This window comes from Phalacrocorax aristotelis, chromosome 5 (assembly GCF_949628215.1).
Source record: "Phalacrocorax aristotelis chromosome 5, bGulAri2.1, whole genome shotgun sequence".
Lineage (NCBI taxonomy): Eukaryota > Metazoa > Chordata > Aves > Suliformes > Phalacrocoracidae > Phalacrocorax > Phalacrocorax aristotelis.
In genome coordinates, this window is record NC_134280.1 from 6,697,876 (window position 1) to 6,714,363 (window position 16,488).

The 16,488-nt window shown below is 39.5% G+C and overlaps 1 protein-coding gene across 1 annotated transcript in view; it reads left to right on the forward strand.

The window, feature by feature from the left end:
* Positions 1–16,488, forward strand: part of LOC142057218 (von Willebrand factor D and EGF domain-containing protein-like) — a 196,826-nt gene that overhangs the window by 102,096 nt on the left and 78,242 nt on the right. Inside the window, exons 13-17 of the mRNA XM_075092829.1 lie at positions 681–842; positions 5,331–5,435; positions 8,133–8,247; positions 11,995–12,245; positions 13,485–13,704. Of these exons, the coding sequence (XP_074948930.1) occupies positions 681–842; positions 5,331–5,435; positions 8,133–8,247; positions 11,995–12,245; positions 13,485–13,704 (853 nt within the window). The remainder of the gene's footprint in view (positions 1–680; positions 843–5,330; positions 5,436–8,132; positions 8,248–11,994; positions 12,246–13,484; positions 13,705–16,488) is intronic.

The following is a 16,488-nucleotide window of genomic DNA, read 5'->3' on the forward strand; positions in this document are numbered from 1 at the left end:
GTTTTCTCGACATAATTACAGAGGCTCTTATGTGAATTTTCTTAGTCATAGTTTGATACCAAATCAGAAGTTTTAATGAGTATTAAATCCACCTCTCCTGCTAACACTATAATTTTATTATAAACAACTATACACAGGCCACGCTAGGACTGAATGATTTGGTGTGTCACCATACTCAGATATGAAGTGTTTGATTCATCTCATAAATCCACCTCATAAAAGACATTCAGCCTGATTCCCATTCAGTGCTAACATGCTAATGAGGCACAGCTGAGGTTTCCTTACCATGCCTGCTTAGGGCTCCGTAGGCTCTTAACAAGCAGTGATGCCTTGTGCAGCTGATCTAGATAAGTAGCTGACATCGCCTTCAAGGAGCAATGAGCTGGCTGCTGAGCTCCAGGAGCAAACACAAAGTTGCTCCACCACATTACCCTGTCTCATCCCAACTGCTTATCCCAAGCGCAGACAACAGCACTTCCTAAATCAGTAGACCACTTGCATGCATCGATGAGCATGGCTTGCTCTTTACTGTGGCTATAGTAACAGCATCATTTCTTTTAAATAAACCATCTGGAAATAAATGCCTTATATTATTAATTAGAAATATGAACATATGTTGACAACTGGAATTTCTTTCTATGAGACTTCAGTTTCTGTGCTCTCCTTCTGTTTTACTGTAGCATCTCAATGGCAAATGGATATCAAGAGAACAAGAAACCACAAAAGCAGATTTTCTCAGCTCTGAGGCTGTTGACTGCCAGATTCCTCTCCTGAACGTCACAGAGGCGGAGGCTGTGCACTTTGTGGCCGGTGATGAGCCATTCGCAAGATGGCAAGTGAAAGTAGGAATTTCTTCTGTTTCTAAGAAATTATTTAGAAGGAGATAATCAGTTGTCATGGTAAATTAAAATGCAAAGCACAATTTAATCCCTTCAGAAATGAACGTATCTGTAGAAATACTTACATTAATATCATGTAAGTAAAAAAAAAACACCAACCAAAACAATATGAATTAAAACCAGGTGTCTTTGTAGGCAATCCGAAAGTGGACATTACAATCACTTGTCCAGGTAATCACCTGAGATTGATGCAGTTGTACTAATCAATTGTTAATCATTAGTATTTTATTTCTGGAAGCCCCAGCTCAAACTCCTGATTAGGCAGCAAGTATAAGATAGCTTTGATTCCCTGGCTGCAAGGCTGATGTTTGCACAGTGCAGGAGTAGAGCACTGTCTGGCTCCTGGGAAGCAGGTGAGGGCTGGCATGGCATGAGCAGAGATGTCACGGTCATGGTCATGGTCATGGTCTTGAATGACTACAGAAAGAAGCATGTGCAGTACCTGCTCATGCTGGGTTCTCTGCTGCAGTTTTACCCCCTTTTGTTCACAAAATGATACCTACTTTCTAAATATTTCCAAGAAATTAGTGCCTTGCTGACACTACACCTGCTATCCTTGGTCTTACTCTCAGCCTGCACGGTTATTTTCTGCAGATTGGTTGGGTTTTTAAGACTGAGATCATTTAAAGGCTCCAAAGCTGAGAAAAATATATTGCCATAGTAGAAAGACTGCAGATGTGCTTTGAAAATTGCAGCATGTAAAAATGAAAAGTGTAAAACACTGACTGCTGCGGTGTTACTGCCTGTCCTGCACCCCACAGCTGTCTGTACCCCAGACTGGGGACATGTGCTGCCATGTGGCTTAGGGGAAACAAAAAGATGTTTGGTGGTACACATTTTCTATCTAGTAATTTATTTTAAATAGATAAGGATTTATTTTTTAAGAGATTGGTGTAAGATGTCTGTGGGAGAAAAGCGTGACCACTGTTGTGGGGGTGGACTTTGAACCTTCCTTCTGGAGAAGGAGCCATCAGGGTGGGCTGACACTGGGGCTGAACCACAGGGCAGTTCCTCTGCTTAGGGCTCCAAAATTTCTCTAAGGAGATACTGAACTGTGCCAACTGCGAGATGAAATGCCACCTCGTGATGGAAGGATCTGAGAGGGAGACACATTTCAGTCTGGCCCAAGAGGACAGCTAATATTTTTGCATGTGCACAGAGCTGTTTCTGCAGCGTAGCCAGCATAGCTTCCTTGCAGCTCAGGTGCATTATGATACAGTTTGCTTTCATGTGCTGCCTTTCAGCCCTGAGGAGGTCTGTGCCTCTCTTATTTCCTCTCAAAACACATGTAGAATGTCTCTTTCCTTGCACTCAAGTTCAAGAAAACCTCTGCACCTGCAAGTCTTCTGCCCCTTCCCACTCCTTCAAACCCTGCAGGAAAAACAGGTTCAGGGATATGCGGTGAACAGACAATTAAATCGTCTCAGTCCAGCCCGACCGGCTGCACGTGAATCCTAGTTCTCCTGTGGATCTTTTTGCTGAACGAATTGGGAAGGCAGAGCTCAGCGCTGTTTCAAAGGCAGGTGGCCTTTCACGGCAGCACAGAGAACAAAATGATGGAGCTTTTCAACATGAAAAATTATTGGAAACGAATTCCACAGATGTTCAAAAATTTGTGCTCCAGAAAATTCCTGATAAGACTTACTGCAACATTGATCTTCTGGGTTATGTTCATAGATATCTTTAAAAATATAGGTAAAAGGTTTTTCAGAACCAAAAATCAAAACAATTTTTTCTGGAAATATCACTGTTCGACATTTTCAGAATCTCTCCCTGCTCCCAAATCAAATTTCAGAAGAGTCAGCAAAGTTTCACACAAGCTTTTTTCACTACTAACACTGGGGGAACAGGGACTCGACAGGCTCTTCTCAGTGCTCTTTCACTTTATCTGCTCTTGTATTCATGTTTCAGATTCTGCTCATTCTTTCCATGACATGCTGCTGAACGTAGATAAGAAAGTACATGGGGCTACACCAGAGTGTTTGGTATAATTAGTTTAGATATCAAAATAAAAACTCCTACTTGGGCAGCAGATGACTTGGGCTGTCCACACAGATGCCTGGGTGAAGAGGTGAAAGAGCTTGGCAGGCACTTATCTAATTTGGGAAGCAGGTCTCCCGCTTATCCTCAATTCATTATCATTGCCTCTATTTGTCAAGAACAGAAAAAGCATTTGTTAGAAAGTCAGGGAGGCAGAAACCGGATTTGAATTCAGCAAGTTTTTACAGCCTTCTTTCTTCATTTACAAACATTTGTATGAGTCAAATTGTACGTAGATTATCAGTGATACAAAGAGCCAAGATTGTTTCATGATGAATGAAATACTTCAGGCAGGAGTGACAGATTTCCTGACTGTCCTGCTTATCCAGGAGTGGATCTTTCTTTCCAGGTGATACGTATGTTCAAGCAATCAAGGCACAGCCCTGAGCGTGTCCTTGGTTTTTAAGGGCCAACTGAATTTGAAGAGAGGTTTGCTCGGCTTAGGTCTCATTGAAGTATTTGTTCCACATCATTAAGGTGACTAATGGAAAAGCAATTAAAATAGCTATAAACCAACCTAATTCTAAAAGAAACCACCGAAATGGATGTTTATAATAGCATGTAGGAAAAAATACAGATTAAAAAAAATCAAATTGGCAAGAGTTACATTTAACCCACAATGCTCACTTCAGACAGAAAAATTAGTGCAATTTTATAGCTTTTTATATTTTTCCCTGTCTACCCGTTTCTTTATCCATTATTAGGGCACTGGCATTGAGACAACATTGGATGCTCTGGCAAAAGAATGAAATTAAATGTAAATTGCATTAGGAATAATATATTCTTAATGGAAGTCTTGCTGCCAATAAACACTGTCTTTCAGTGAAGAGCAGGTCTTGAGGGGGGTTGCCTTTTTAATTTTTTCACTTCTCAAACTGCAGCCTAAGTTCTTTAATTCTTTTAAAGGAGTTTTTACCATTAGTAAAAGTCACAATATCTAATATCTCGACTGAGTATGTTGCACAGGAATTTTGTTTTTCCTTATACCAATAAATTTTACCTCAATTTAAATTCATCCAAAGAAGTTGGCTCTCTTCCACAATTTCAAATTGTGAATACCCATGAACTCTGCCTGTTCACCTCCTTGTGTTGGTTTCTGCAGAAACAAACACCCTTAGTTCACTGTGCTTTTTGAGCAGAGAACCATCACATGTGGAATTGTGGGAGTATCTACTGTATTATGTTCCATGTGCTCTCAGAGCATTCTTAGAGAACTTATGATAATTGATGCTTTTTATGAAACTTATTACAGTAATTTTTACTCTGTGCACTTCCAGTTATCTTTGTTCAATTTAGCATACATTCTTTTTGTGAGCTGAAATAGTTCATTAATTGATTAAAAAAACCCCTTCATACTCTTGGCCTTATAAAGGTCCTTTGTGAAGGAACCGAGGATGTTGCAGCTTCAGGGGCATAGGAGAGATGGAGGAGGGCTTGGGGGTTGTTTTTAGAGCATGAGGACAGAAGCAGTACCTGACCGATCCAAAGTAAAGACCTTGCTAGATCTGCTGATCAGTGGCTCTAATTTGACTGTGAGAAGCTGAAACCTAAAAAATACCTGACAGAAAGGGCTTTGCTTCCCAGCTGGTGTTCGTTGGTGTTTACATCATGGCTTTCAGCAGTATTTTGGGATGCTTCTTAATGTTTACACGTCTCAAGAGGAGTCACAACGGTTTCCTAAAAGTTAACCCTTTCTACACTAGTCTGGTATTTTTTCATTTTTATTGTACAAAAATTGAAATATAAACTCACTTAACCCTTTCTTATTGTATAAGCATTCATATATGAAAAATGCCATGATTTCTAAATTACCTACATATATAGAACACTGTGAGCTGGGACGGGAGGTGACTGTTCTTCTAATGTACCTTTGTATGGAAATGGATCTGTTGCCATCTGCTATTATCCATTCCAGCACTTTTTAGTACGGTTAATTTAATATCACCTAAATAATATGCATGCTTTCTTTTTTTTTTTTTTTTTCACCCCAAGGAGTTTACTTACTTATTTGCCATTAGTAAAAAAGTGGTCCTGAATTTCAGCCAAAAATCTTAATTTCATTTCACAACTCCTTGAAAGACACCCTTGTAGTACTTGAGTCCCCATGCAGTTTCCATAAGGGTATTGAAAAAACCCTTAGAAAAAAACTTAATAGCAATCAGAAAAGTTGAATGCCAGCTGAGCCAAAAGATCTTTTGATTATTAATGAATAGTTTCCAGTTTGGAGCATTAAGCAATTTGTTAACTTGCAGTAGGACCACTCACAAGTGGTTTAATTTATCTTTCTGGCAAGCATCCAGTTCAAGGGGGCAATGGTATATGCTCCAAAATGAGCAGACACTCTCCATATGGAACATTATTACTTATAAGGATGATTTTCGTATCATTTAGATCACTAACGATGGCTTCCAGTACAGTAATTCCAGAGTGCTGACCCTGTACGATGCAGTCTGCCAGGCCTGCCAATTCCATCCAACTGGACTTTGTAAATTAAAGGTAATTTAAAGAGCATAAAGGTTTAATATGGATTGTTCATCTCTTCCTTATCCCTCTCCCTCCCTTTGATGTAGTGTGTAATAACTGCTTTAGAAGAGGAAAATCTATTTCATAGGTCAGCTGCACAAACACTTTTTTTTGTCTCTTTCACAATCTCCTATCTGTGATTTTTTTTTTTCATACTTACACGGGATATGAATACCTGATGGAGCACACTTTATGATGGACCTTTCTCAGACAGACACTTCCAGACAGATCATGGCTGATGATATTTATACTTTGCAGCTGTTAATGGAAGTAAATAAGACTGAGGAGTCTCCCCTGAAAGGCAGCTCAACTTCACTTTTGAAGTGTCTCTGCTAGTAAGCTATTATACCTCTCCTAGCCTGTTTGGTGAGGGCACTGTAACTGTAAGGTATATCATTTCTATACCCATTTTCTGCCTTGGCAAGACGTATACTAAGATGCATGTTATACAGTTTTTGTCATGTGAAAACACCCTAGAGAGAACATAAAACATTCTTGCTTACATTAAACACTGCTAAGTACAAACATATAGTACTTTGACAGTTTCAAAACCATAATCAAAAGTCTAGTGCTACATTTTAGACTGCCAACATGCTGGGAACTGCCTGGAGAGCACTATAACCCTCTGCTTTCCTGTGGACTTATTAGTGTAACACCCCCCATCCCTTAAAAAAGAGTTTCCCTGCTATTATTTTCTAGAGAGCTGTGTTAGGCAACTTTTCTGTTTTACAGCTTCAAAAGGAACTTTTGGAGGTTATTGGGTGGGATATTTGAATGTGCTGATCCAGCTTTCCTACTGTGAGGCAAGTATAAATGAATAGAAGACCACCGGTCTGCATTTTTATAAAATGAAGATTAATCAGGCATATCTTAACTCATTTGCCTCATTGTTCTCATTAACACTAATGGGAAAATACAGTTTTCAAACTTGCACTGATTGCAAGAACATACCACTTACCAAAATAAAACAAAAGTTCAGATTTTTTTCAAATAAATCAGTGAATAGCAATTACTTTATAGGTCCAAATGAGGGTAAAACCACTTAAATTTCAGATTAAAATAATTGTGTCAAACCATTTCAATTAAATCTAGGGCAGGATTTTTTTTTGTCAAAGGCTTTCTGTATTCTTACACTTTTGAAACGCAGAAATATATACGTTTCTTCAATACGTTGGTGTTCCCTAGGGATTACAATAATTTCTATCGTAAGATGCTTCAAGGGACTATCTGAACTAGGCTTCCAATTGCATCAGACCACAATTCTAATTACCCCTCTTATAACATTACTTTGTAAATTGCTTTCAGAAAAGGTGTTTCAATTAAGGGACATTTTATATCAGGCCATTTCACATTCTGTGCTCTTCTATTATGGAGCCCATTCAGTACAACACTATCACAACAGGAGAAAAACAAAAGCATCTTTTCCATCAGAACATCAAGCCTTTGAAAGCAACAATGTAATAAAATCTAATTAACATCCAGATTTTAATGTTGAAGATCTGTCACATTCTATCATGTCGGGATAATTATGAGAGTCCTTTTTGTTTCTCTGTACCTTACCCATTACTCTTATAGCGGTATTATTTAAAATATTGACTAATATGCTTTGCAAAAGAAGTTTGAGAAACTAATAAAGCAGTAGGTAGAAACCACAAGGCCAGTAACAGGACACACATCAGTCTCAGAAGAGCAATGTGTATTGAAAGGAAGGGAAAGGAAAACTGTCTTTGGTCATGGTAGCTTCTCCCTCCTGCTGTCCCACTGCAGCAGTGACATCCCCCATGTTCCCAACAGCACCCTGTGCTTTGCTGGGAATCTGCAATGTCACATACAGTCCCGTCTGCAGGTGTGCCCCAACACAGGCTACAAGCAAAAGGCCTAACTCTGCCATAGGACCTTCCTGTGGTGTAGACGTTTAACTACATCTGCTCATTATGTCCCAGGGTTCTCTTCAGCCCATGTAGAAGCCACAGGGCCTCCCTGGCCCTAGTGGCCACCCTGACTAGCAGAGGACCAGGTCAGCCTCAAGGGCTGCTGTGCACACAGTGAACTTCTGCTGGGACATTCTGCCCGGCCTAGGTACCATCGATGTGTTTAGCTGTTGTTTACAGCTACCTCATGGAGGCCTAAAGTCTAATGCACTTCTTTATTCTGCTTTTATGTGAGTGTTTTTTCATATTTTTATGAAGAACATCCAGAAATAATTAAGTTAGCAGAACAGGATTCCAAGCTTTCAAACAGAACTTTTATCTGGTCCCAGTTTTTGTTTAGCCTCATGGAACTCACTTTTGAGTGTTACCTAATAATAATTGTATGAGTAGTCACAGCTGGGGATAATGATCACACACACTACATAATGTGGAAATTAAAACAAAAAAAACCACATTCAGTTGCATTAATCTATGACAAGTAACCTCACCTGTTGCCTGAGCTGAGCTAAAACATTCAAAGCTACAAGGGCCCCAAACTGAAACTAGAAAACTTACATGTCTTGTTTTCTCCCTGTTGCTAGAAAATACCAGCATTTAAATTCCTACTATTTTACTGTGTCAAAAGGCAAGTGAGTTTCTGCTTATCTCCAGAAATTATTAACTGCTAATTTTTTATCTTTCTTATTTCTTTTTTCCTCACCTCCACCTCCCACTCATTTTTATTTCCTTTTTTTGGCAGGAAAATACTTGTAATATAGATGGACTTTGCTATGGTGAAGGAGAGTCAAGCCCTACCAGTCCTTGTCTTCTCTGTGAACCTGATATTTCTAAGTTCACCTGGTCTATTAATGAAAGTAAGACAGTTTCTTTCTAAGATTTAGAAGCACTTAGCTGGGAATTTATGACTTGATCTGTGAAATACATTGTTCCTTTGTTTGGCTGCCGTGACTCTGTCCTGCACAATAGTGTGGGCTGTTTGCAACGGGAATTATTGGGTGCACCACAAATGCAGACTGACCAGAAGCAGACAGTACTCACTGAGTGCACTATGCTTCTGAGTGTGTATCTTATTCTGGCTGAAACCTGACAAATATTAGATTAGTAAAATGAAAATAACACCTGAAAATGAAGTTGTTGATATGCCGGTGTGTCCCATGCAGCGCCCAAGTCTGTCAGATAAATGCGATGGACCCTAAATACATCTGTAATCATCTCGCAGGTATGAATCTTTAAGGGAACAATTTGGGGAAAACACTGCTTTTGAAACACTAATGTATATTTTTGGTATCTCAAAGAATTGTTTTCTTTCCCTGAGCCAAACCCTATGAAATGCCACACAAAAGACCTTGGCTTGGCAGGGAGTCTAAGTGATAGGGACCAGGCACTCATTACCTTCACTGTGACAGAACCTAAAGGCTCATTCTGCAGCCTGTCATGGCAGGGGTCATGGAGAAGGGCTGCCTTTTGAAGCACCTCCTGAATGCTAAGGACTTAATCATAGATTTTTCATGGCTACCTCCCCAGTGTAAGCAATAACCATTGCTTACCACATGCTTTACAGATAATCCATGTTTCTAGCAGCATTATCCTCACAGCACATCTCCCCACTTAGAGGAGCACATTGGCACCTGGTCAATATAAAGATTACATTACCACTTTTATGTAGATTCATGTATTGGTTCTAGAAAGAGTTCCTCTGCACTTTTAGGTTCTGTAAACAGAAACAAATTACAGAGAGGTATGTGAGTGACACGACCACTTTGCTTTGTTTGCTTGCAGTTTTATATTCCTTTATGGTGACTAAAGGAAGCAGTGGCACAGGCTGCCCAGGGAGGCTGTGGAGCCCCTTCCCTGGAGACATTCACACCCCGCCTGGATGCGGTCCTGTGCCCCTGCTCTGGGTGTGCCTGCTCAAGCAGGGGGTTGGACGGGATGATCTCCAGAGGTCCCTTCCAGCCCCTGCCAGTCTGTGATTCTGTGATTCTGTGACTAGGTCAGCAGGACTCTTCTGGAAGGAGACAAAAATTACTCTTGCCCTTGGGGAACTGCTGGGGATACTCAGGGTGAGAGGATCCTAGACAGTATAGCAGCAGAAACAGCAAGAGCTGTAACACAATGGCTGGAGTCCAGAGTTCCAGTGGACACACTGCCAAGGAGAGAAGTGAGCAGACACACTTTTCTCAAAGGTGATAGAAATGCCTTTGAGAAGGACCAGAAAGGACCCAACAGTTTCCAGTAATACAAGAAGTCATAAATTGTCTGAAATCAATTTTGGAAGCAAGAACACAACAGGAAGGGAGTGAATTGTTTGTGAGTAATTTTAATTCCTGTTCCAGGCTATCCACTTTGAATTTTCTCTGTTTAAAAACATAGACCTCTAGTTTTTGTCTTAAAAAATCCAGCCTTTGGAATTTAACACTCCCTGTCCAGAAAAGGTCTAGACAGATCCATCCCAAGTGTTGACCAACTAAAAATCCCATTGGATGTTACTTGCATAAGTCATTAAAATGCCTACAGGTAAGCCAGACCTGAAGAAGAGCTTGTACACCTGAAAGTGTGTGGTTTTTTTCCCCAAGGATATAGTTTAGTCTAATGAGAGCTATTATCTGTGACTCAAAAACCTTGCCTCCTTTCTGTCCTTCCACTGTATTGGCCACAGCAGTAGCATCTCTAGGGATGGGCTGATCCTGATTGTTATATAGACAGACTCATTACTAATACTGAGACAGGTTGATTTTAAAATTCAGAAAATGGCTTAAAAGAGAAAAAACCTGCATTTGTTTTGGAATTTATAAAGCTAGAATTGATTTGGGAAATCTGAAACAGATCATGGTTCACTTTTTAATAATTTTGGAACTTAAAAATATTGAGAAGAAACGGTTCGTCAGACTTGTTTTCAAAATTGTGAAAACCTTTTTTAAAAGTTCTGCAATAATTGGGACTGTATATTCACTCAACAGCAAGGAGATCTCTGTGGAATCAGAAACACTCTTTTCACAGTCTACTTTCAGAACATCTGATTTTATGTTATTTTGTGCCTACAACTTCTCGTTACCCTCCATCCAGTTAACACCTTTGTGTTTATCTGTAAATGCACACCCAGCATCAATATTTCATTTATTACTTTGGATACAACCTTTATGGGCTCCATGGTTTAAGTGTTTGGGAAATAAAAGGTAAATTAATAGATGGAAGCTTTCAACAGTTATGCCAGGACAATCTGCTGGACAAGCAGTTTAGAAAGCTCTGACAGCACAGCAGCAACGAGTGGAGAGACACATCTAAATAATTCCGTAATATAATTCGCTATAGAAAGCGAAGCTCGATAAAAGGATATGCACCTCAAAAAAAACCCCCTAATGATGGCTTCCCACAAGCATAATGCAAAGATACACTCAGGCCTTATGAGAACACATATATACTTCATAGTTTTAGAGTGTGACTTGAAATGAATCCTCAGTATTGGAAATGTTCTTTAAGTTAAACATAGCTATGGTCAAATTACATTGTGAGAAGATTCCTTTAAATATTGATACGTGTCAATTTGTACTTCTGGTTAAAGAGGAAAGACGGCTTCAGACGGAGGAGGCTTAGGACATGGACATGAAACTCCCTGCACAGAGCTGCTGTCACCTCAGGGTACTCATCTGATCCTACTTTTCCTTGGCCTCTAATTATAAAATGTAGTACTTTCCTCTACCTTGTCCTCCTTAAGTATTTATATTATATATCTTCAGGTAGCATTTGTCTTCCACGGTACAATAGCCCTCTACAATTAGGTTTTTATCTTCACTAAGGAAATACTAAATGTAAATAACAACACTAGAAATAACAGTGCCAATGGTGACATGATATGCACTACTGTCACCGGGGATAGACAATCTCAGCATCACTGATGTACCTCTGCTGGCACTGAGAAGACCTGTATTCCTGATGAAATGGCCAACTGAATTCAGTCAGACTGCTCAGGCTTAATTACTTCTCATGTGGAAAGGCAGAAGAGTCTACTCAATGGAAGACTTACACAATCTTTTTTTCCCCAAGTTGCTGACCCAACTGATTTGTCATTCATCATTTTGAGATATAGTTTACTTATATTTAAATGGGGGGTGGGTGGGGGTGAGGGGGTGGGTAGGTAGGTAGGTAGGTAGGTAGGTAGGTAGGTAGATAGATAGATAGATAGATAGATAGATAGATAGATAGATAGATAGATAGATAGATAGATAGAGTAACAGATAGAATATATATCTGTAAGTATTAGAAATACAATTAATTAAAGTTTTAGTAAGAATTGGAGGATTAGTGGGTGGTTATAGAAGTCCTGTCTGATCTCCTCCCATGTATCAGATAACACATCAAAAGTAATCAAAGTTCCGTATGGGAGAGAAGTTCAGTATGGGGCATGAAACAAATAGGAGGAAAAAGGTACACTTTTGGTAAAGCCATTTGCTGCCTCTAACATCTAAATTGCTTCCTCCTTCAGTCTCAGGGAACGTTCTGTACCTTTTTCTTTAAAAGAACTCCTACAAAGACCTGCGCTGTGAATTTTACATGGGAGAAACTGGAATTTATGTAATCATGGTTTCATTTTTGCTGTTTAGACAACCTGCCTCCTGTGTTCCAGGCCCCCTCCAGCCAGCTGCTGACATTTATTGGTGAGAATTTTGTTTACCAGTTAATAGCAGTGGATCCGGAAGGGTCAGCTGTGCTATTCATCTTAGAGGCTGGGCCACAGGATGCCAGGCTCTCTCCTGCTGGCCTTCTTATCTGGAAAGTTGATTCCGAAGAAACGCAGACCTTTGAATTCACTGTGTCGGATGAGTGCAATGCACAGAGCAGATATTCTGTTGAGGTAAGGAAAGGAACGCTTTAAAGAAAAAAACAAAACAAACCTGTTTATCATGTCAGTGCTTTGGTGCAATTGTCATTATAGCTAATAATTTGTTACTGTCTTGAAAACCAAGACTTCAGCTATTTCCTCATAAGTGTATATTATCCAGCACAGCAATAATGATCAATTAATGGAATAAATATCTCCAAGAACAGAGAAACTATATATACAAGGAACAAGAGAGAGTACTATTGATTGCTGTTTGAAAGAACACTCTTGCAGAGCCTTTTAATGGTTCATTAATCTGCTTTAAAATTCACATTCTGCATTTGGATTGCAGAAAAAAGCATATAACATAAAAGACCAAGTTTTAGCTATAAAAGGGAGATTATAACTCATTCTCAATGATATTTTTAGAGTGTGTCTTGCTCTTATGTCATTACCCTGTGCTTTAAGTTTCTTGGCAGAGCTTCTGCATTGCATTGTCTTTATTGTATAGCTTAACACTAATCCTGTGATAGGGTGAGCTAATAAAGTGGGATCCAGACTCTTGACATAAGAACAGTTTTGTAAAGAAAAAAAATATTTTTTTCCCCTGAAGATTCCAATTTTTACTCATTCAAACCACTATCATCAAAAATACCAATCTGCTGAGCCCACACAGCAAAGGGAAAACTCGAGTCTAGGTACAGTTTTTAATGGAAACATTTCAAACTAGACCTGTGTTTAACTAGGTGAGATAATGCAGAGGTTTGAATCTGTTGAAATGCTGTTCTTCTACATACATAAAATAAAACCATGAACCTCTCTTCCCTGAAGAGAGAGACCAGCTAAGGAATTCCACAATCATGTTCCTGCCTGGGAGCCATTTGTAATGTGAAACAGTAAGGAGGGCAGGCAGGCAAAGAGAAAAGATTTTTTATTTCTTCTTTGAAGAATAAGGAACAAATTCTGCCCTCAGATACTGTGTAAAAACTGCTGTCATAGCAAATAGGATTTTTTTTCCCTTATAAGAAGTTAGAATGTGCCCCTAAATGATGAAAAGAAAAAAATCCCTTTAAAGTCAAGTTTTAGTCAAATAAATAAGTATGCTGAGTGTGAGATCATCTAGCTAGACAAAGAAAATTGGTTAGAAATAAGTTTTATTAATACTAGATAACATGTTTGCTCTGCAAATCTGTCCCTTCTTAAAGGGTAACAACATACCTTTCAGCTGTGATTGTTTGCAGGAATTTTACAACTCCCTTTTGCCTTCCTCAGGTTGGAGTGAAGCCCTGCAGCTGCCTCAATGGTGGAACATGTGTTACCAATATTAAATTCCCTCCAGGCCTCGGTGAATACCTGTGCTTATGTCCAAATGGATTGGATGGAGAATTTTGCCAGGAAGATATTAATGACTGCAAATCAAACCCCTGTGGCAGCGGAACATGCGTGGACAGCGTGGATAGCTACTTCTGTAAATGTCCCCCTGGTTTGGGAGGTAACACCTCACTGTTTCCATCTCTGATTTAACTAGATACATAGTGCTACAGGGTTTTCTGAGTGCAGCATGACCACAAGCGTCAAATGGGCTACACAAGCCTGCTCTTCTGCTCCCATGACTTAGCTTTAGACAGAAAATATGCAAAACCAGCTATCTAATTATCCATGCTCAAGGAAGGAAAAATGACCTAAGGCTCTGTGGTCCTGAAATGATCACTCAAGGAGGCTTTGAACCTCCCTGATCTCAGTTTCCACCTGCTTATTTCCCATGGATTTGTCCATCCATGAGATGAGCTAGGAGAAGACTTAGCGGAAGAGAGAAAAGGCAAAGATCCAGGACCCTTTTGCACTCCACGGGATTTTACTAAATTAAGCCAGTGAAAGAACTTGGAATGAATTATTTTTCTAGGTCTAGGAAGAAGAAGTAGATATGGAAAACATGCAAAAATAAACTGTCCTTTAGTCGCAGTTGAAACTTCATTAAATTTAAGCATTAGAAAACCACAAACCCATTTGGTTCTCAGATATGCTGATGGAAAAAAATCTAACCTTTTGAACTGTTCAGGGCTGGCCATAATGTGATTCTAAGAGACACAGGGAAGAGGAATGATCACTGCACCAAAAAAATGTGCTTTGAGAAAAGCAGAATGAAAAGTGTGAAGAGGAGGAGTTGGAGAACAAAATGCAGTGAGGCCAAAGAGGTAGATGCAAGACTTAGAGTGCAAACAGGAAAACCTGAAAAATGAGAAAAAGAAGATGAGGAAAGAACATGTTGGTACCTATCATGCAAGTTATAGTCAGCTTCACTGAATTCAGGACATCTGTGATGATTCACACAGGTGAAAAAGCACTTGTGAGCGTGCAGACAACGACTCCCCGATGCTCGGCACACTGGAACTGGCAGAGCCGGTTAATGCAGACTCTCTTCTGCATTAAGCTTCTGGAGTTTGGCTGAGCTGAGTCACTGTTGGGTCTCAGAGTGCCTGCCACCTCCTCCAAGCTGGGACCCACTCTCCAGCTGTGCGTAACCTCACTTCCAACGTAAGAGTTTTATGTTGGCCTACACATGCCTTCTCCTGGAGTTTCATGAAAGTTGGGGTCTTTTCATTTGCAGTTCAGCTCTTCAGGAGGTACAAGGCAAATCTGAACATACAGGACTTCAACAGGATTTCTAAACCTGGTTCTTGCTTAGCTTTGCAGACAAGGGGCCAGTTAAAATAACAATCATAGGAAAATAAAGACATTGTGTTGCTATCCGTCCTTGTCAAATTAGTCTCCCGCAAGTGAAAGGTGCTAACTGAAACTGTGTTAGACTATCTCTTGGATCAGAACCATTTCAAAAGCAGAGTAAGAAAAAAAACACCTCAGATTTCAGTCCATGACCCTGTCAAAAACCCTAGTCTGTTCATATATGAAAGCATGAATGAATTCATGAGACCCATATTGGCTGCTGTGCAGTGCTATAGGTTTGAAAAAAACAGTAGAAATAACATCAAATGTACATGATTCTTACTGCTTATAGTGTGTATATATAGAAGAAAATTCTAAACAAAAACAATGAACAGATTTTACTCAATGGGCTCACACAGGGAGAAAGGTACCCTTTCTGCCCCTCAGCAGTTCATGAAACTGTCTTTGTTTGGTCATGTGAGACTGCAAGTCCAGATTTCATTAACTGCAAAATTCCAGCAGAAAAGAAAAGTAAAAAACATTCAGAAGTGGAAGTTCAGAAAAATGGTCTAAAAGATTTATGACACCTAGGCGGTATCGACTTCAGGTAATGTTATCAAATAGCCAAAGCCTGCTACTATCCAAAGTGTTTGTGCCACCAAAGACTCTACTGATGCAAGAATGCACAAGCCAAAGCATGGAGAATAAAGCTAGAAAATGAAAGTTTGATCAAAATATAAAAATCTCCAAACCAAACAAACATATCCAGAATGTCTTGAATCCCCCTGGAAAAACAGGAAAATTTGGGAACCTTTTTGGCTGTTTTTGGTTAAACACTTGGAAATTTCCAATGAGAAAAATTATTCATTGCCTGTAAGGAGGTGGATTAAATGAATAAAAAGCAATATAATTCCATTATTTAATAACTTCAGTGGATCTGCTCCTGTTGTTTGATCATCACCAGTTTCACACTGCTGCCCTCCTTACTTTATGCGGTATTGCACATAGACGGAGAGGAATCAAGCTCTATTATTCCACATTAAAAAATCTGCCATAATTACAATGCATTGTTTATAAATTCACATGGAGCCTATTCTGAAATGTGGTTCTCATTCTTACACAAACAGTAAAGAATGAAATATCCAACACTTCAAAATCACATGCTTGAAAGCAACATACAGCTGACTCTAGAGACAAGGGCACCTTGATGGTCAGAGAAACACTGGGCTTTCCTGAACCCTGAACACTTGCCAGGTTAAATAAATGACCATTATTTTTGCTGTACTTCCTTTGCCAAAATGCTAAAACACAAGCAATGACAGAAAAAAAAAGATATGATTGAGTGAAACAGGAATATATCCCAAAGTTTTAATAGCAGGTGAAAAATTATGAGCAAGTGGAGCTGGAAGCCAGCTGGGAAGTGGATGATTTTACTTCAGGGCAGGTTCTGTGACAACAATAAAAGCTCATCCATGATGCTGTGTTTATGTCTCAATTCCCCAGAAAACCATCAATAATCTAATGAGAAGGCAATGCTATACTGCTCGAGTGACAGCACCACTTCACCATCAAATCTTTACAAATGATAGTGAACAGGTAGTAGAAACAAAAA